The sequence below is a fragment of the Euleptes europaea genome, chromosome 13 (genome assembly GCF_029931775.1).
Source record: "Euleptes europaea isolate rEulEur1 chromosome 13, rEulEur1.hap1, whole genome shotgun sequence".
In the NCBI taxonomy this organism is placed as follows: Eukaryota; Metazoa; Chordata; class Lepidosauria; order Squamata; family Sphaerodactylidae; genus Euleptes; species Euleptes europaea.
Window position 1 is genome coordinate 46,196,166 of NC_079324.1, and position 20,271 is coordinate 46,216,436.

General features: G+C 45.3%; 1 protein-coding gene across 1 annotated transcript in view; it reads left to right on the top strand.

Moving 5' to 3' along the window:
* The window catches only part of PXN (paxillin), a 71,234-nt gene that overhangs the window by 31,908 nt on the left and 19,055 nt on the right, over positions 1-20,271 (top strand). Inside the window, exons 2-6 of the mRNA XM_056859243.1 lie at positions 5,843-6,069; positions 8,615-8,712; positions 10,605-10,744; positions 11,422-11,623; positions 13,387-13,522. Of these exons, the coding sequence (XP_056715221.1) occupies positions 5,843-6,069; positions 8,615-8,712; positions 10,605-10,744; positions 11,422-11,623; positions 13,387-13,522 (803 nt within the window). The remainder of the gene's footprint in view (positions 1-5,842; positions 6,070-8,614; positions 8,713-10,604; positions 10,745-11,421; positions 11,624-13,386; positions 13,523-20,271) is intronic.

Sequence of the window (20,271 nt, forward strand, 5' to 3'; positions counted from 1 at the left end):
CTGTTCCGTCCACTGCAGAAGTGTTTTTCTAAAGTCAGGAAGAGACAGGATGTGGAGTGGAGGAAGTTAATAAGCTTATGCCGTCTGCTACTTAACTGTTTCATAGGTCGTGTTCTGTGGACGTGGATGCGTCACTTTCAGCAGTCAGCTTTAATTGTCCGTTGTATCTGTATTCTAGGCAGTTTACATAGGGTTACCAGGAGGTGTTCCAACTGGGTATTAACCAGACCCAGGCCTGCTTGGTGCTGGTAAGGCTGCTGTATCATTAGGGTTGCCAGGTCCTTCTTCACCACCGGCAGAAGGTTTTTGGGGCGGAGCCTGAGGAGGGCGGGATTTGGAAGGGGAGGGACTTCAATGCCATAGAGTCCAATTGCCAAAGCGGCCATTTTCACCAGGTGAACAGATCTCTATTGGCTGGAGATCAGTTATAAGAGCAGGAGATCTCCAGCTACTACCTGGAAGGTGGCAAGCCTATGTATCATGTGTCATGGTATCCAGTTAGGCTCATTTTCTCTTTCGTTGCCTGTTTCCTAGAAGGTCCAAGCTGAATTCAGGAAGTTATCTCATCTCCTCTAAGAACTGAACATTAAGGGCTATGCTTACTAGGTAGGGTTGCCAGCCCTGGGTTGGGAAGTACCTGGAGATTTTTGGGGCAAAGTCTGAGGAGGGTGGGGTTTGGGGATGGGAGGGACTTCAATGCCATGGAATCCAGTTGCCAAAGCAGCCATTTTCTCCAGGTGAACTGGTCTCTCTATCAGCTGGAGTTCAGTTGTAATAGCAGGAGATCTCCAGCTAGTACCTGGAGGTTGACAACCCTATCAGTAGGTCCCACTAAAGTGGGGGCACAGACCAGTGTGTCCTTATACCTTGCCATGTTCCCTCAACCATGCATTGCTCAATAATCCACATTTGTTGTATGCTCACCAAGCTTATTTGTGAACTTGACTGTTTATCTGCACCTTGTAGATCTTGTCATTTCTAGTAAAGGTACAAATTTGCACTGGTTCTTCCTGTTTGTTTTTTAAACAGTTGGCTGGTTTTCCTCTCCTTTAGCTTTATATGTGAACTAAATGGAAGATGTTTAGGGCATCATCTAGTGTATGACAGAATATGACCTGAATGTAGGAAAAGAAATCTTTAGGTTATCTACCTACACAGAACACCAGATTAGAACAGGAGCTTCTTCTGAGAGCTCAGCCGCGTCACTTAATTTTTGCTAAATAGGGTGTTCACACCACTTTTTTTCAAACTGTTTGCCCCATAAATGGAAAACTACTAACTTCCTTATTTTAAAACATTCATATCCTGTGCTCTTCATGTAAAATCCACAGCACAGTTATGTATAGTATATTGTCTATCCCATTAATTTAAGACAGAGTAGTTGCACCCAAAACAATAGGTGAGGCATGGTGTTTTTGTTCACATCCTAATACTTCTGGATACTTTTTTTGTAACATGGTTAAAAAAAAAAAATAAGAATCTCACGTTATTGCTAGTTTCTTTTTTTGGCTGTCAATTGACTTATGGTGACCCCTGGTGGGATTTTCAAGGCAATAGACATTCAGAGGTGGTTTGCCATTGCCTGCCTCTGCGTCATGCCCTTGGTATTCCTTGGAAGTCTCCTGTCCAAATATTAGACAGGGTCACGGGTGAGAGTGTATTACTGGCCCAAGGTCACCCAGCAAGTTTCCATGGAAGTGTGGGGATTCGAACCTAGGTTTCCCAGATCCTAGTTCGACACCTTAACCACTACACCACACTGGCTCTTTCTGCCACTTTAGGCCCCCATTGGAGAGAGAAGTGGGGTATTAAAGTGCCTGGCTATTCCACTTTAGGCCCCCATTGGGGAGAGAAGTGGCAGATAAATCTACATAAATAAATATCCTTCCCAAAGCAATGACTAACACATATGAATGTATTGGGGAGAAAAGACAACATTAAAAAGAAAACTTGCAACATTTAAAGAGTAAAATAAACTTTATCTGTGATGCAGCCGCCACTGCCAGGCATGTATGTGACATGTTCTGCTGTAACCCTTAGTCAAAACTCATAATGCAAGTTAATTCACCCAGGTTCATAAGATGTCTTAGTTTTCTCAGCAAGAGCTTAATCTCTAGATATGTTGGCTGTGGTTCTTGCAGCCCAGGCTCCTGTTTCACTTTGATTTTCCCCCATACTGCGAGGAAAAGAAGCAGCTATCTCATGCGCCCTTCCATTGAGTAAAGGAAGGTGGGGGGTATTCCCTTTGAAAAGAACACCGTTCCCAGCTGTTTCTGCCCAGGAGGGTAGAAATAGTTATAATCTATTCCAGAACTGCATCTTGCAAGGACCCCAGGAGGAAACACCGCAGCGGTGAGTCCAACAGTAGCTACAGCGGTAAACTACCAGAGCAATCAGGTATTCAGGTTCAGAGGAGAAGAGATTCTTGCAAGCCTGAGCTAAACAAAGTCCTTAGCGAAACAGAAGAGCTGTGGGACAGGACAGGTATACACGGGAAACTGCATGCAAAGCGCTCCACACAGCAAATGGTCCTGTTTTCTGCAACTTGTCAGTTCTTGGTTTCTAGCTTGCAGGGCTATGGGGTGCTTGCGTGCGGGAGCGTGATTCAATAGTTGTTTCCATGGCGAGGGGGGGAGATTTGTGTCATTCTAAACCACACCTTCTCTGATAAAGCTTGAATCATAAACTGTGTACATATTGCCACACAGTCAAAGAGCTGCAACACTTGGAACGTGGACTCCCAGGTACATATCTCTGCCTTTGTCGGGGGGGGGGGGCATATTGCTTCAAAATTAATTTATGTTTCTCAGTTCTGCTCCAGCTATGTACTTTGGGGACGGGGTGGCAAATGGTGGCGGAGTGTCTTTGAGCACTCCTTGGAAGCTTTTGGAACAAAGAGGCAGGAAGTCCAACAGGCAGGTGTTATGTTAATTTGATTATAAATAGCCAGGGCTTATTCTTAAAGAGGCTTCAAAATGCCTTCTGCGGCCTTTGCTTGAAAATGTTTGGCACAAAATAGCTTTTAAAATAAACCAAAATAGGGTTAGGATTAGGCTCACCCACTTGTCTTACACACAGTGATGAAAATAATCATGCTAGCCTGTCTTTTCCATCCTGTATGGAGATGATCCCTTCTCAGATTCTCAACCTTCAACATGTGCAAGTGTCAAGGAGGTATATCTGATGCACATTTTCGTGTGTTAAGTGCCATCAAGTCACTTCCAACTCATGGCAACCCTATGAATCAATTTCCTCCAAAATGTCCTATCTTTGACAGCCTTGCTCAGATCTTGCAAATTGACGGCTGTGGCTTCTTTTATTGAGTCAATCCATCTCTTGTTGGGTCTTCCTCTTTTCCTGCTGCCCTCACCTTTTTCTAGCATGATTGTCATTTCCAGTGACTCGTGTCTTCTCATAATATGACCACAATACGATAGCCTCAGTAGTCATTTTAGGTTCTAGGGTTGATTTGATCTATAACCCACTGATTTGGTTTTTTTTGGCAGTCCACGGTATCCGTAACACTCTCCTCCAACACCACATTTCAAAGGAATCTACTTTCTTCCTATCAGCTTTCTTCAATGTCCAGGTTTCATATCCATACATAGTAATACGGAATACGTTGGCATGAATTAACTTAATGTTGGTGGCCAAGATTTTCCATATTTTCTACCTACCTGGAATCAGGTCTATACAGGCAATCCTCTACCTCTAAAGGCAATATTTTTTACTTCTGTGTCCCTGTGGGCATGTTTTGTATTTTGCATGTGTTAGCGAGACCTTTTGGTAATCTTACTCAATGCCTACTATATCTTTCATCCTGAAAGGTTGGCGGGCAAAGTGTCGCTACGTGTGGTAAGCTGGAAACAGGCCTTGGCCTGATGTGTTTTCTCGCCATGCACACAACGACCCTGTGAGGTAGGTTCGGCTGAGTGTGCACGACAGGCCCAAGATCACCCAGTGTGCTTGAACTGAGGCTCCTCAGGGAGTTCCTGAACTCTCCTTGAAAAAGGGGCTCAAGGAGAGCCAGAAGAGCTGTATTCAAATAACTTCTGCTTTCAGTGGGAAGAAGAAGTGGGGATAAACACAGCCTTCACCCGAAGTCATCAGATGCGTGTGAGCGATTTATAAACTTCATAACTAAGTACACATCGGCCTATTCGTGCCACTTTTATATTTTGCCTTTTCGTCACCCCCAAGTCTGAACCTCTAAAGGCTTCCTAATGGTCAACGTGTAGCAGCAGGGATGAAGTAGTTTCCTAGCGGGGTGCATGCAGTTTCCTACACAGCAATTATCTGTCAGTAGGAATCATCTTGTGCAAACATAGCTAGGAGTTTGAGGTCATCCACTCACAAATCTGAAAGAGCTGCTAATTTTTAAAAAAATTGATTTTGTGACCAGTGTTTTTAAGCAGTGGTTCTAAAAAGCCATTTGTGGTCTCTATCACAATAATCTTTGGATATTTATAATCCAATTTATACTTGCTCACTGATTTCCTGTCTTTGTTCCCAAAAAGGCCATTGGATATATAGGTAAGCTTTGCCCTTACTGTTTAGCTGAGGCTAATCTGGTGAACTTGTTTCCCCACTCCTACACATGAAGCCAGCTGGGTGACCTTGGGCTAGTCACACTCTCTCAGTCCCACCTACTCAGTCTGTTGTGGGGAGGGGAAGGGAAGATGTGGAGAGGGGAAGGGAAGGTGATTGTAAGCTTTGATTCTCCCTTAAGTGGTAGAGAAAGTCGGCACATAAAAACCAACTCTTCTTCTTTAACCTGTGTCAAACAGTTTGATAGTTAACAAGAGTTCTGTGTGATTCAAAAGCTTGCTTTCAGGAGTGGACCAAATAGAATTGTCTTATTTGCTCTGCTTCTTCTGTGTATTTTGATGCTGGATCTATGTTGACAAAAGGTCATCCCTATTCTTTCCTTGACATGCCTTTTTATTCCATTTGCAGCAACTGTGTCTGGCATTGACTGTCTCTGCTCCATTTGTTGGGTCACGGACAAAACCTCTCACCTGTTGTTCGGTCTCTCTTCCTTACTAAACAAGAACACATTGTGTAACTAGCTTAAGTAACCCAATTTCTTTCTGTCCTTCTCCCCCCCCTTCCCCCCCCTCTTTTTTCGGCCAGGGCATCGAAGGTATGTGTGCTTTTTAGTTGGGAGAGGTTTACTTTCCCCTTCAGGAATTTGCGATCTGACCCAGCATGTTGAGAGCTGTTTTCAGGAGACAAAGTTGCATTTACCTGGCAGGGACTGGAGCCCATGTTTAACTGTTTGCATCTGGGAATCAGTTGTGTGAAGTTGCCTTTGTGGACTTGATTAAATTCATTCTTGGCTTTTGCCACAATCTGAGGGAGAAAAGCCTCCCTAGAGATCTGCAAAAAGCAGCACTTCTGGCCACGTTTTGAATGACTTCATGACATAGAACTAGCAATTAGTCTGTTTTAGACTGCGAAGGGTTTGTCTCTGAGTTAGCTCTGTTTAGGTTCCTCTTTAGCAAGTCTTCTGAGTAGTCATTGCTGTTGGGCCTGTCTTTTTGGATGTTCGGAGTTCCTTTTGGCTGTTTTAGTGTCTCAGGTGGCTTTATTTATTTATTTTTGCAAAGATAAGGGAGGCTTTGTTTAAAAACCCTGTTGCTGCCGTGCTGGAGAGAACAGAGGCTTCCTATTGGTGCCCTTGCAGATGGTGCAAGAAACCGAACCTCTAGAAGGGTAAATTCCACACCCTTCTGTCTTCTGGATCGTGTTAGCAGTCGGCATGGGGTAGAAGAGAGGGAAGGAGCGAACCCTCTGCTTGTAGTCACAAGAATAATTCTTCACTCTTGTGTCTCTTGTACAGATGCATTGCTAGCAGACCTGGAATCGACTACCTCCCACATCTCTAAGCGGCCAGTCTTCCTGTCGGAGGAAACATCCTATTCCTACCCAACTGGGAATCACACATACCAGGAAATCACTATACCTCCCCCTGTGCCACCACCTCCTTCTAGTGAAGCCTTGAATGGAACTGTGACTGATCCTTTAGACCAGTGGCAACCAAGCATCTCCAGAAATATCCATCAGCAGGTAAGCTGGGGGTTGGACTAGATGGCCTGTATGGCCCCTTCCAACTCTATGATTCTAAGGGGTTGCTGGGGAGGGTGGGGGTTGTCTTGGTTATGCTTACGGAAGTGAGGAATTAATAGTTAATGTCTGCTGAGTTGGTATGAAGCAGGTAAACAAAGGTGTGGTGTCCGGCCAGGCTAACATTATGTAGAGAGGGAGAGAATCGAGAGCCAGCATGGTGTAGTGGTTAAGCGCGGTGGTTTGGAGTGGTGGACTCTAATCTGGAGAACCAGGTTTGATCCCCCACTCCTCCACATGAGCGGCGGAGGCTAATCTGGTTAACCGGGTTGGTTTCCCCACTCCTACACACGAAGCCAGCAGGGTGACCTTGGGCTAGTCACAGTTCTGTTAGAGCTCTCTCAGCCCCTCCCACCTCACAGGGTGTCTGTCGTGGGGAGGGGAAGGGAAGGCGACTGTAAGCTGGTTTGATTCTTCCTTAAGTGGCAGAGAAAGTCGGCATATAAAAAACAACTCTTCTTCTTCTCCTCCTCTCCCCATGACCCAAGTCCTCTGATTTAAATACAGAAGCCTTAATTGGCAGCAGAGTACACAAGTTGCTAGCATATATTTTTTTTGCTCCGAAAGCTGAAACTTCTAGTCGCAGCCACCCCCTCAGTGTTATGCTACAAACCACAGCAGAATGAGGTGGATATTAATCACTCACCTTGCCGCCTTGTGGAAAGAGACAATGGTTTCTGTAGCTCCGAGGTGTATGAGGCATAGATAAAGGTGGAGGAAGTATGCGTTTCTGGAGGGGGGCGGTGTATGCCAGTTCTGGGGTGAACAATTTGTTACCGAGCTGCATCCTGTTTGTTCCACATTCCAAGGTCTCAGTCACGCATGATATGTAGCAGTTGGCTCTCGACATTGTTTGGGTCTTTTCTTACTCAAGCAGTTAATGAAAAGCCGGCAGGAGTTGCGCATGCTCATAAGTGGGTCCTTCAGTTTTTCCAACAATGCTTTGGTCAGATCTGCTGTTTGTGTGGACCAGGTGTAGGGTCAAGTCAAAATGCAGCAGTTGTACAGGAGGCTGCATGAACTTTACGGAGACTGACGGATGAGTGAGTCTACGACTGAAGTAGGGCCCGAGCGTGTTTGTTTTCTAAAATTTAACAAAAAAAAACCCAGGACTCAGTTCTGCATGGAATCCACAGCCTAGGTTGTGAAAGCCTTTCCTCCTAATTACACACTTGCGAGGGCTGGCTGTAGATATTCAGTGGGAAGGCACATGTGCAGAGGTGCTCTTTTTACTTCACAGGTTCCAGGGGGATGAATTCAAAATAGCTTCTGGGGTTAAGTCCTGGCTCAAATTAGGCCCTGAATGCCAGCCTCCAGGTGGGACCTGGGAATCCCTTGGAATTCCAGTTTATCTCCAGACTTCGTATCAGTTCCCTTGGGAAAAAAATGGATGCTTTGGAGAGTGGACTCTATGGCGTTGTACTCCACTGTGGTCCCTGTCATACCCAGGCTCCATCCCCAAATATCCAGGAGTTTCCCAACTGTACCCCCCTCACTCCCCACTGGTGGCCAGGTGGGACCTGACAACCCTACCCTGAATCCTCATCTCCCAGGTATAAAGGGCAGAACAGTCCACTGAATCCTATTCTCTCTTTTGCTTTTGTAATTGTTTTAACACAGTAAGATATTATACAGTAACTTAGGGCCAAATGATGTGTTACATGAAGTTCTATATAACTTCCCCAAACTTAAAAAAACCAAAATGCAGATGTTGAAGAATGCAGTTAGGAGAAGGGGAAGATGGGTTTGGGAGGTGGTGATTAATCTTTCCCCTCCATGCTGTTTTTCCTTTTAGATGTCTTTCCCACTTGTATGCATGCTAGTTTTCTACCAACTGGAGAAAAAGATGTGGGAACCTGTAAAAAGCATCTTGGGGAAAGATATTTTGAGAAGAGTAATAACTGTTGTATGTGCATACACACACCTTTCCTTATCTTGGGATTACGGTCTCCTCCTGAGGCTCCATTGGGGCAAAGTTGCATCTAATGTGTAAATCTGACCCTAAAAATGTGACCCATGAACCAGGAGGTCCCTTGTTCAAATTTCTCCTCACATATGAACTCACAAAGTAGCTTTAAAGAAACAACCTTGACACACACACCCCTCCAATTTGCAGCAGATCTACCTTGATGGTTTGGTATAATGATTGTTGAGAGCATGTAAGAAGTTTTTTTTGTGGGGGGGTTGGTGCTTAAAGCAGGACTTTAAGCAAGTATTTGACAAAGTGGTCTTTGGCCTAAGGAACAATCTGTTCATCTCTAAGTTACTACAAGACTCTCTTCTCTTTTCGCCTCAACTGACTAACATGGCGGCTTCTCTGGAATGTTTATACCTAAGCTTTACCCAACAATAAAGCTTATATAACATTACGGTTCAGGAAGGGGAAGGGATCAGGGAAGCGCCTGGTTCTGGGACAGAACGATATTTTGCCCATGTGTCCTATATATCCTAATAAATGTAAATAACTTCCACAACATTTTTTTCACAGCCGCAGTCCCAGTCTCCTGTCTACAGCTCCAGTACCTCTGTTTCCAGAGAGTGTGTCATCTCTCCTACACGTGCTAGCGAAGAGGAGCACGTCTACAGGTAAACCTCCTTCTCTCACCCCCCCCCTCACAATTCATGTTGGCCGCTGTTGTCTACATCCCTGCCTGTCATCCTTCAGTGCTAATTTTTTGGGGTGGGATCTTTTGAATATTCATGTAATAAAATTCATAAATAAAATGTTGAGGTGGTAAAACTGAGCTTATTTAAGAATGTTTACTTATTCCATTAATGACTTTTGCTTTTCTTTCATGGTATTCTAGGTAGTTCCACATACTTTCAGACTAGTTGGAGTCTGAATGTCAGCAATATTGCAATATTTAGGAGACCTGGTTTTTATTTTGTGGCCTGACAATCATTTTGGGTCTGCTTTTGGTTAAGGTGTGTTGTTATGGGTCATCACATGAACACACGAAGCTGCCTTATACTGAATCAGACCCTTGGTCCATCAAAGTCAGTATTGTCTACTCAGACCAGCAGCGGCTCTCCAGGGTCTCAGGCGGAGGTCTTTCCCATCACCTACTCGCCTAGTCCTTTTAACTGGAGATGCTGGGGATTGAACCTGGGACCTTCTGCATGCCAAGCAGATGCTCTGTCATTGAGCCACAGCCCCTCCCTAAGTGCAAAGTGAGGATTTTGTCACCCATCATTCTTTTTCAAAACCATTTACTTTCTGTTCTTTCATCCACAAAAAGGACTACAAAATGGATTACAAGTTAAAATTAAAACACCTGTGAAAACCCCTAATTTCCCTCACTACTGAATCATAAAAACCATAATCAGTTAAATCTTCTTTTGTAAAGTTCACAAAGTAACTAATAAGCCATCTCATCCAGTCCAAAAATTGCTTGATTTTGGAAGAGAAAGGTTTTGTGTCATCTTAACACGAGGTTCCTAATCCTAGCAGCCTCTGATGACACAGGAATGGGAGTGAGTGGGAAAAGAGTTTATATTGCCTTACTTTTTATCTCCATGTGGTTCAGGCCAGTGGTAACTTGGGGAAGTGGGTCAGTTATCCCAGGGAATAGAAAGAAATTTATTGTTTGTGGGTGACCTTAATATAGTGTTACAGCATGCATTGCATGCCTGGTGACTTGGGTGTAATCCCTGGCATCTCAAGTTAATGTGACTTCAGCAAAGCTGAGAAGGATCTCTGCCAGAGACCCCGAAGAACTAGAGCCAGTCCAAGTAGAAAATACTGAACTAGATATTTAGTGCTCTGATAATGCTTACATAACCATGAATGGCCATTTATCACGTGACGATGCACTATAATATGCATCAGCATTTGGTAAGCTGGGTAGTGGCATGGGACCATTTTACTGCACCTGATGTATAAACTTGGCAGGATGATACAGATAGTAAAACTACCCTAGAGTAAGAGAATTTATTTGGAGATAGTTCAGTCACCCGTATTTGGTGCTCAGTAAGGTCCTATCAAGTGTCAAAGTCCCTCTTTCTGATTAGGTACTGATGTGTGATTAAAATTCTTCTCCTGACTTGGCAGGTCATTGTAGGTAACTGTCTAGCCAAATGGTTAGACACATTCCATTAAATATCACGTTACTGCATGGTAAATTGTTGTCTGTGTGCACCAATTCCTCTCAGGGTAAAAGTGTCTTGGATAAGCTTAATATTTTGCTTAGTTGGTCAGCCCTACCTGGAGCTCCTTGTTCCATTCAAGACCTGCTGGTTTTTATCTGCAAGATTCAAGTGGCAAGCAGACACCAGAGAACACTTCAGTGGGCACTGTCATGCTCCTGGGCACTGTGTTGGAAATCTTTGCATTAGGGGTTTAAGGCTTTTGACAGAACTAGTTTTCATACAAGCAAAAAAAAAAACCCCACATGCTAATGCAAGTCATCTTTTAGAAAGAGTGTTGGTGGTGGAAGTTCATGACCGACTCGGCCTCTTCCTTTTTCTCTGAACTCCAGTTTCCCTAACAAGCAGAAGTCTGCTGAACTCTCTCCCACCCTGATGAGCTCCTCACTCGGCAATAACCTGTCAGAACTGGACCGACTGCTACTGGAACTGAATGCTGTTCAGCACAATCCTCCTAGCGGCTATTCGGCAGGTAAGGACCACCGGCTCCAGTGGCATCAGGCAGAAAAAAGCAGATCAATTTATGGCGGGGGAAGCAGGCTGTGGAACTTCTATCAGCTGTAAACGACTTGTCCCAATGGGCGTGTTTTAGCTGAGACTGGGATACCTTGTGACTCCGTTGAGAGCAGAACAAGGCCAGTGGGATCAAAGAGGCGAGGGGAGATCTTGGTGGGCCCATGTGGTCCTTAAGTTATCCTTTGAGGAGCAGAAATGTAGGAGCCTGCAGTGAAGGCTTGGGTACAAAAGGGGAGAGAATGTGGCATGTAAAAAATGTTCTCTTCCAAGTCAACGGGCTTCCTCGGGAGGTGGTAAGTTCTCCTTCCAAGGAGGCTTTTAAGCAGAGGCTAGATGGCCAACTGTCAGCAATGCTGACTCTATGACCGTAGGCAGATCATGAGAGGGAGTGCATCTTGGCCATCTTCTGGGCATGGAGTAGGGGTCACTGGGGATGTGTGTGTAGGGGGGAGAGGTAGTTGTTAATTTCCTGCATTGTGCAGGAGGTTGGACTAGATGACCCTGGTGGTCCCTTCCAACTCTATGATTCTAAGACCTCTTTATCTTCCCTGCATCCTTCCCATAACTTCTGCCAGTGCCCGTATTGTTGCAAATGGTTTCTTCTCTGCCTACCTGTGCTCTTTTCCTTGCAAGATGAAACCACTAGGAACCCCGTGTTGCCCAGTGGGACTGGCTCTCACTATGGCATCCCAGAGAATGCTACCTCTTTGAACGCGAAACCAGCAGCCCCTGTGAAAGAGAAGCCCAAGCGGAATGGAGGGCATGACATTGAGGACGTGTGTCCTAGTGTGGAGAGCCTTTTGGACGAACTGGAGAGCTCGGTGCCTAGTCCAGTGTGAGTAGCGATGAGGCTGTGTCTCCCTTAAGTGCAGGAGTGCCGGGATAGAGAAAGCAGTGGCACTCCTCTCAGTATCTGCTGGGTTGTGTTGTTGTTTTTTGCTTCCTCAGAACTGAGGACCTGTCAAAGAGAAATAGAAAACTGGTGAATCTTAAAAGATTGGATAGTACTTAACCCACAACAGCCAGAAGTGATGTTGTCCTTCTGAGCTTTCACCAGGTGTATAATCTCAGGCTTCTCTCTGCAGATATGAGGACTAGATTCAGGTTTTTAGAATACTGAGTTTTTGTGCCATGTGCAGATAGGGTTGCCAGCTCTGGGTTGTGAAATGCTTGATTTTTGGGGCGGAGCCTGAGGGCAGGGTTTGGGGAGGGGAGGGACTTCAATGGCATAGAGTCCAGTTGCCAAAGTGGCCATTTTCTCCAGGTGAACTGATCTCTATTGGCTGGAGATCAATTGTAATAGTGGTTGGCAACCCTACATGCAGGCAGTGAGGATCGTTTTCTAAAGCATCCACAGTAAGATAAAATGCAAGACACAGGCCCAGCCCTTTCTGGTTTCTATCCCAAAGGTTTGGACACAAGGGAGGAAGGGGGGGAAATGGAAAAAGTAGGAGATCAGTTTGAATACACTATTCTGAACAGGTGAGGTTTCAACAGGTGTTTAAGTACAGTGAAGGGAAGAGCCAAATGTATGCCGGGAGTTGAAGGGCTGTAATGACAAGTGATAGGAAGAGGGAAAGGGCACAGCGGATGCAGTGGGCGTGAGAGAATGAAGGAGACAATGTTGGGTTTGTTAAGTGTCTGCCCTGTTTTGCTTCCATATTCAAAGCAGCATACAGGAGGTCAACCATCTGGGCACTGACTGGACTCAGGCACGCTTAGTTTCAGCAGGATTGCTGTGTCATGTGCTCACTAAACAAACCCTAGGATCAGGGTTTCCAGAAGAACAAAACGAGAGACTGGGAAGGGAGATAGAGAGACAACATAGACTTTTAGAAGTCAGTTGCAGAGGTTTATGTGGAGTATGAGAGGAAAAAGCAGTCATATAATTGTAATGATCAGGGGAACGGGTTAAGTATGAATTCAGGAAGGAGGAAAGAAAGGAAGGAGGCGGGAAGGTGTGTTGCAGTAATCAGTGCAAGTCACAGTGAATGAGCAAAAACTGTATTTGATTCAGGAGAGATTAGAGGCTGTGGCTGAGTGGTAGAGCATCTGCTTGGCCGGCAGAAGGCTCCATGTTCAATCTTCGGCCTCTCCAATTAAATATTAGGTGATGTTAAAGACCTCTGCCTGAGACCCTGGAAAGCTGCCTGCTGCCAGTCTGAATAGACAGTACTGACTTTGATGGACCAATGGTCTGATTCAGTATAAGGCAGCTTCGTGTATTCACACATGTGTATTTTTATAGGTGTCCTTTTCAGTTCTGAAGTAAATGGTTGGGTGAACATGTAGATGGAGGGGTCAAAAGATAACACTGTGATGACAAGCTTGAGGAAACAATGGAATTAGAGAGAAGAAATTTGTGTGATAAAGGGGGACTAGCTCTGTCCTAGATATGCACGTCGCCTCTCAAACAATCCCAAATTGTACTTTTATTCGGACACTCTAACCACTGCATTAGGCTGGCTCTCAAAACAGGACAAGGCCACTATGCGGGAATAAGGAGTAAGCTTTATTCTCTGTGTTTTTGGGAAGAGGGAGCAAATCTTCTGAGCAGCATGTGGAATATCTGCTGTATTGTGTTTTGTTTTGGGTCAGTCCAGCCATCACTGTGAATCAAGGCGAGATGAGCAGCCCCCAGCGGGTCACCTCGAGCCAGCAGCAGACGCGCATTTCTGCCTCTTCAGCGACAAGGGAACTGGATGAGCTGATGGCCTCACTGTCAGACTTCAAGGTGCCCTGATGCTTCACTCACTTGTCTGCATGTCCTTCCTCACCTACACCTTTCCCATGCCTTCTGTAATTAGAGCCCTGTGTGCACAAGTACCCTTCTGTCACACACACTCCGGTGGTCTTTGTTCATTGGTGGTTTTTTTTTTGTTCTGTTTTTGTTCTTCACACATGCTTTGTGAGCCTTACATAAGAACATAAGAAAAGCCACACTGGATCAGACCAAGGTCCATAAAGTCCAGCAGTCTGTTCACACAGTGGCCAACCAGGGGCCTCTAGGAAGCCCACAAGCAAGACGACTGCAGCAGCATTCTCCTGCCTGTGTTCCACAGCACCTAATACTGTACAATAGGCATGCTCCTCTGATACTGGAGAGAATAGGGCCTTGTGTGTCAGGCCTTTGCAATTAGACAGACAGTATTCCTCTAATTATTCATGACTAGGCTGTCTTCTCAAGGAACACAAAAGTCTTCACATTACATTTGGGGGCTCACGTGCATGTTTTGTTTCATACCTTTCAAAATATTAGTCAAGGGGTGAAAAAAGATGGGGTGTGTGTGGAGTTGAGAATATATTTCTGGAAGAAACTGCTAAAAAGTAGGCATCTGCAAGATCAGGAATACAGTTTGTTGAAAAGAAGTCACTAATGACATTCTTGGTTGTAGAAAGAGCAGTCAAGTCACTTGGCAACTGTATATGGTTTTCAAGACAAGAGACATTCAGAGGTGGTTTGCTATTGCCTGCTTCTGTGTCACAACCCTAGACCTCCTTGGAAGTCTCCCATCCAAGTACTAACCAGGGCCGACCCTTCTTAGCTTCTGAGATCTGATGAGATCAAGCTAGCCTGGGCAATCCAGGTCGAGGTAATGAGATTTTAAATTTTGTGGTTTACGAACCAAAGCTTGAATTTGCTCCTAGAAACAAAATCCTCCTGACTCATGGCTGCTGCCTTGCGTGTAGCATACATTGGCATCTTTTGGTCTCTTCTGGCTAGAATTCAGTTGAGAGAGATTGAGGCTTGTGGAAATTTTGCAATTCTTGTAGGGGCTGTAACACAACAGCGTCAACATCCCTTATAAAAATCTGCACGGCAGGACGAGTAGCATTTGCCTTGGGTAAATTGCCCTCAGCTCTTGTTTATTGGGCTCTGAGCCTGGCTGACCTCTCAGTGGAAAAAGACGTTTGGAGGCTGCATCTGGAATTCAAAGTAAGCCTCACTGTACCAAACATCTGAAGGATGCAGGTACAGTTTCACATTTGGCATTTTGAAGGGCTGTTTTAACGATAAAGGGGAGGGGCTGTGGTTCACTGGTAGAGCCTCTGCTTGGCATGCAGGAGGTCCCAGGTTCAATTCCTGGCATCTCCAGTTAAAGGGACTAGGTGATGTGAAAGACCTCTGCCTGAGACCCTGGAGAGCTGCTGCCAGTCTGAGTAGACAATACTGACTTTGATGGACCAAGGGTCTGATTCAGTATAAGGCAGCTTCATGTGTTCATGTGTTGTGCTTAAGTTCTTCTTATTTCTGAGACCTTTGCTGTTTGCTGCATCACAGAAATTTAAGTGCTCTGAAATGGGAAGTTTGTTTCTGGATTGTACTAAGGGTTTGTGTGTGTGTGTGTGTGTAAAGTGATGGCATGGGTGAATTACAGGTTCCTCTCCTTCTATTTTCCTTGGCCATTTCAACTTGAGAAAACAACATGTAGGGGAAGGCAGGTGACCCTGTGCTGTCATCTCAAGTCCACTTGGGCTCCTGGAGACTCTAAAAATGGTTTCCCCTGCAGCTGCTGTGTGACTGCAGGGAACCCAGACCCAACTTGTCAAAAAACGTGATGTGTAGCTTGACCCTAAGCCTCAGTTCTTCCAGGAAACACATATTTATTATTCCATTTTCAGCAAATCCATTTGACAGAGAATGCAATAGAAGCATGGAGATTTCTCTCTTCTTTTTCTCTTAAGATGCTTCCAAACCCAGGCAATGCTCTGAAATAGAATTAAGGCCTTGTTAAAGCACTTTTGATGACTGCAGTTAAGCTAGAATGGTAAAGCACAGTGGGAATTTTATGTAGATTTTTGTATTTTACACTCCCCCCCCCCCCATAGTGGTGTTTATTGGTGGGATGGTTCAGGTTAGAAATCTAAAATAAATACATTTTGTTCTTGCTGCTTCCAGTTCCATAGTGAACTGACCTCCAGTAATTTCTGTAGCACCTACATGCATCTTTCTATTACAGCTGTACATGATTTTTCTCCTGGTTTGCTTCTGATAAGCTGTCCGTGCTAAGAAAAATGTTTCGACCATCTTCAGGTGACCTTGCAATGAAAGATGGAGAAATTGGAAGGAGGAAGGAGTCATTGATGGGTTACATCATGGTTTCATCATTAAAGGAAGGAGGGGGAAAAAACAGAGCCTGCAGGCAGGACAGAACCGGAGCAGAAACCAAACTAAAAAAGCCTAGAGGTCACTCTACTTTGAGAGAGAACCTTTTTCTAGTCAGTTTTACTTCATTTCTCTAGCTGCATTTTGAAAATATAAAGAAGTAGCTTAATTATTGTTGTTGTGATCGGTAAAACAGAAAGTATATATAGTGTCTTATCTTGGAAAGCTTCTTTATGTGACATATCTGCTTTCTGGCATTTTTTAAAAGGGGCTGAACGAGCTTTTACCTTGACCTACCCCTTTTTCTTTCTACGTACCCATACCCCACATATCACACTTGGACGAGTGTTAACACCCTCACTGCAGGATCAGCGTTAGGGCAAGTGTAGTCCTAAGAGGAAAGACACAGCTGTTGCTTTTAAAATATTATCACCTGTACCTTGACCTCTAATCTTCTTTTAGTTGTTTCTCTGCAAATTTGGCTGCTAAGTGGCATATTACTGCTTCTGTGATTTGCCATTCATTTAACTGGATGGCATTGGTTAGAAGCGAAGGAAAAGGCAGTAACACTTGATCAAAAATATTAGTGCAGAGGGCAAAGTCCAGCTAGCTCTATGTTTGCTGCTGGATTAGTCCTTTGAAGACAAATCATCCTCATGGAAATGAAGAGATCATAAACTAGAAAGTGCTGGAGGTGATGTGTTCATATACATGAGGGCTTAGTGATAGACCATCTGCTTTGCATGCACGAAGTCCCAGGTTCATTCCCTGGCATTTACAGTTAAAAAAGATGCGGTGGTAGGTGATGTGAAAGACACCTGAGACTCTGGAGAGCCGCTGCCAGTCAGAGTAGACAATACTGACTTTGATAGACCAACATTCTAACCCCGTAAAGGCAGTTTCATATTGTCACCCCTATTCCTTGTATCTCTAAGGGGACGCTCCTGACAGGGTCATATCGTGATCCTCTGATGTCCAGCATAATTGACATTGTGGATTAACTTGCAGAGGTTTCTGATGCTAACCTGAATTATGTGCCAAGAAAAGCTAAACTCTGGCACGTCCTTTCAGTTAAGCAAAATGTGCACCATTTGCCTTATTTTTGCACAATTTATTGTGCAACTCGTAAGAATGAGCAAGGAGCTATTCAGGACATCCCTGGCCATTGAAACTTTATTCAGCAGCCCCTTTGGGCTTCTGAGAGTTCACTAGGCACTTCAAGCATCGTTTGGTACCATAAAGACAAGAAGCTTGGTTTTGTTTTGTATTTCCACAAAAGCTGAGGTTCTCGTGTTGCTAGATTCTGTGCTCCAAATGCTTTTTTTTTTAGCTCTTGTGCAAAGTCGTGTACACAGCCCATGTTCTGAAAGGGCCTGCTGCACTTTACAGACAAGCTCCTGACTGGAAGGTTCTGGCTCAAGAGGCATTAATGGATCACTTGCTGTAGAAGCATCCTCGATTTAAGATTCTGTGTACTGTACTGCTGAGATCCTGAAACTTTCCACAGTTCTGAACAAAGCTGAGTTGTATGGTTAAAAGGATGCAGTCTCTGACCTAGAACGCTCCTTTCGGATTCAGTTGCATGGGAACAAGGTGAGGGAACAGCCATTTGGTGCCCTGTATCTTTTGTTTGCAGGTGTGTTGAGCTCTTGCTTTTGTTCCTAACGGAACTAGCCGAGCAGGGGACAGGGCTGAGATGGAGTAAGATGGTTTGCTGTGACCATTGGATTCTGTGCAGGTTTCAGTGCAATTGTTCTCATGACCTACTTTTGAAGAGAGGGGCGGGAGAGAGACTGGCCTACTGTGCAGAAACTGTGTAGCTCTGTTTCCACTTCTACCCTGCCTCATGATATTTTCCTTCCAGCCACCTTGGATACATTTTTGGTTTAGCGTCATTTTATGTATTTTATTTTCCTGCCGCTACTTTCCTCTCTCTTTCTTCAATTCTGTTTCCATCTTTCTCTCATCCTCCCCCTCCGGCCCCCATCTCTCCTCGACCCCCCCTCCCCTATTTCTTTCTCTTTCCACAGACCAGTTCCACTATATCACTGACTTCTGAACCCTCCCTGGAGCTGCTTCCTGGCCCTGTCAGCCCAGATTTAGCTGACGGCATGGCTCCCCTGGCTATCTCAAAGCTACAGGCTGCGGGCCGTTATGGGGATGTGCCCGGCCCCCTGGCACCTATGTCACTGGAGGTCCTTCACATTGAAGAGGAAGGCAGCGGTCCGGCCATAGTGGCTGTTCCAGGACATCCTCCCACCACTCTACAACAACTTTCTAGAACCTGGGCTGAAGTACCTTTTGCAAAGTCACCTGCTGCCCTCTCAGGATCAGATGGATTAAGCACGAAGTCCACATCCAACGGGGCTTTTCTCTCAGTTTCTAAGATGCAGCCTTTGTGCTCTGATACAAGAGGCCAGAAATGGGCGCTTGCAGAACTGAAAGAGCCTCAGAAAGAGGAGCAGAGATACGGAACCAAAGTTGCAACAGTCTCCATTTCGAGCTCCTGTGTAACCAGCAGGGTACCAATGAAGCCGGAACAGGGGGTGACGTTTGATCAGACAGCTGCTGCTCACAGGAAGAACGAGGCTGACAAAATAGCTGTCAATGAGCGAAGCTATTCAGAAACACCTTGGCTTACACTAAGAACAACACCCGATAGAGACCATGTTGCTCCGGCAGTGTACCAGCCTGATATTTGGAGTGTGGATCAGTGGGATAACTTCCCGAGAGCCCAAGGCCAGATGAACCACGGTATACAGCAAGTCACCCAGAAAACTGCTGAACTCCAAGAACCAGCCAGGGCAAGTAGCTGTCCTGATTTTGCTGAGAAGAGGCATGGTCAAGAGAGGGCTTTCAGGAAAAACAGTCTTCAGAATACATCAGCGGACCAGCGGAAAGAGTCGCTGTCCACCCTGGTAGTAGCTCCAGAGTCTACCGGAAATGCTGGAAAAGAGGAACTGGATCTTCTCCCTGCTACTTACAGGATTCCCATGGAGAGGATTTCTACATCAGGCCAGGCATGCATCAGAGTGAATGTAGAGGGGAGTGAAGCAAGTGTCTAGTTAGGAAATCTCCTGGCAGCTCAGCTAGTTTGCCTATGCATGATACAAGTGCCTTTGGGCTTCCTCCCATGATGGGTTGGTATCCTGAACTAAGTTTGTCTTGCATGCTTTGCCGAGGTATAGATTTAATAGCAGGTGCATGAGTCCTTGAGCTGCCTCACGTTCTGATGGCACCCTTTGGTCTGCGCTTGGCTCCCTTTAGTAGATGAGAACGAAAAGTGGCTTGTGGTCCGGCACCCATGGAAAACGAACCAGGGATGAGCCATAGAGAGATGCTTCAGAAGAGCAGCCCACCGTATGATGGGCAATTGAAGGAAACTCTTTCAAGTTACAACTCCGGCAGTACATTGGTTACCTTTCTGGCTTAGAGTGCGGCCTAGTGCTGGAATTATTCTGTGCCACTGCTGTAGGCTATGCCTACAAAAACTCGTACCACAATGGTGGTAAATAGACCTCTTAAGGCCTTTAAGTTATTTTGCTGCTATAGATGGCTGTGGCTGTTCTTTTGCATAATGTGTACCCTGACGCTGTCTCCAAGTTGTTGGGATTGGAGAATTTCCTATGCTTATGGTGTCTAAGGAGGCACTCATAGGCCATGATGGTTATAAGATTTCTCTTAACACCTGACGAGATGGCCTCTGTTGAACTTGGCCTACTGCAGCAACTTTGTTGGCTTTCTGTAGCCAGAGTGATGTGTGTTCAGCTGACATTGCTCTCTATAGAGGACTTTTATTTAAAAACAACAACCACTGAGCCAATGTCTTTGGCGCTGCCAAAATTAATTTTCCCCCCACTGAGGAATGAATGGCTCGTCCCCCCCCCCTTGCACATGGGCACTAACCATTTTGAGTTTGAAGCTTGCACTTCCTACACTACTCAGTTAGGGTTGTCGTTCCTGTGTTGTGAGGCTGTCGTTTCCCCCCATTAAGATAAAATCTGTTATCAAGCAAACAAAAGAGACCTCCAACGTGCACCCCATGTGCCGTGACCTCTCACCGAGACGCAAGCTGGGGCCTGCCATATTCCACAAGTCTGTCTCCCAAGACCGCTTGATCGAGGAGCTGCAAGACAGGCTGGGGATCAGCAAACCAGAACAGGAGGAGTGGCGGAGACAAGACAGCTGGCTGACCGAAGGGGTCATCATTATCTCCAGGCCTCCAAAGAAACAACAAGATGGTGTCCAGCAGGTAGAAAAGGTAGAGAGTAACGCCTTGTGTGCGTGTTTTATGCCTCTATTCTCATTGAAGGAGTCTCCCATTTGGTTTGATTAAAATGGCTTGGGGTCCATCTTCATGGTACCCACCCAGCTTC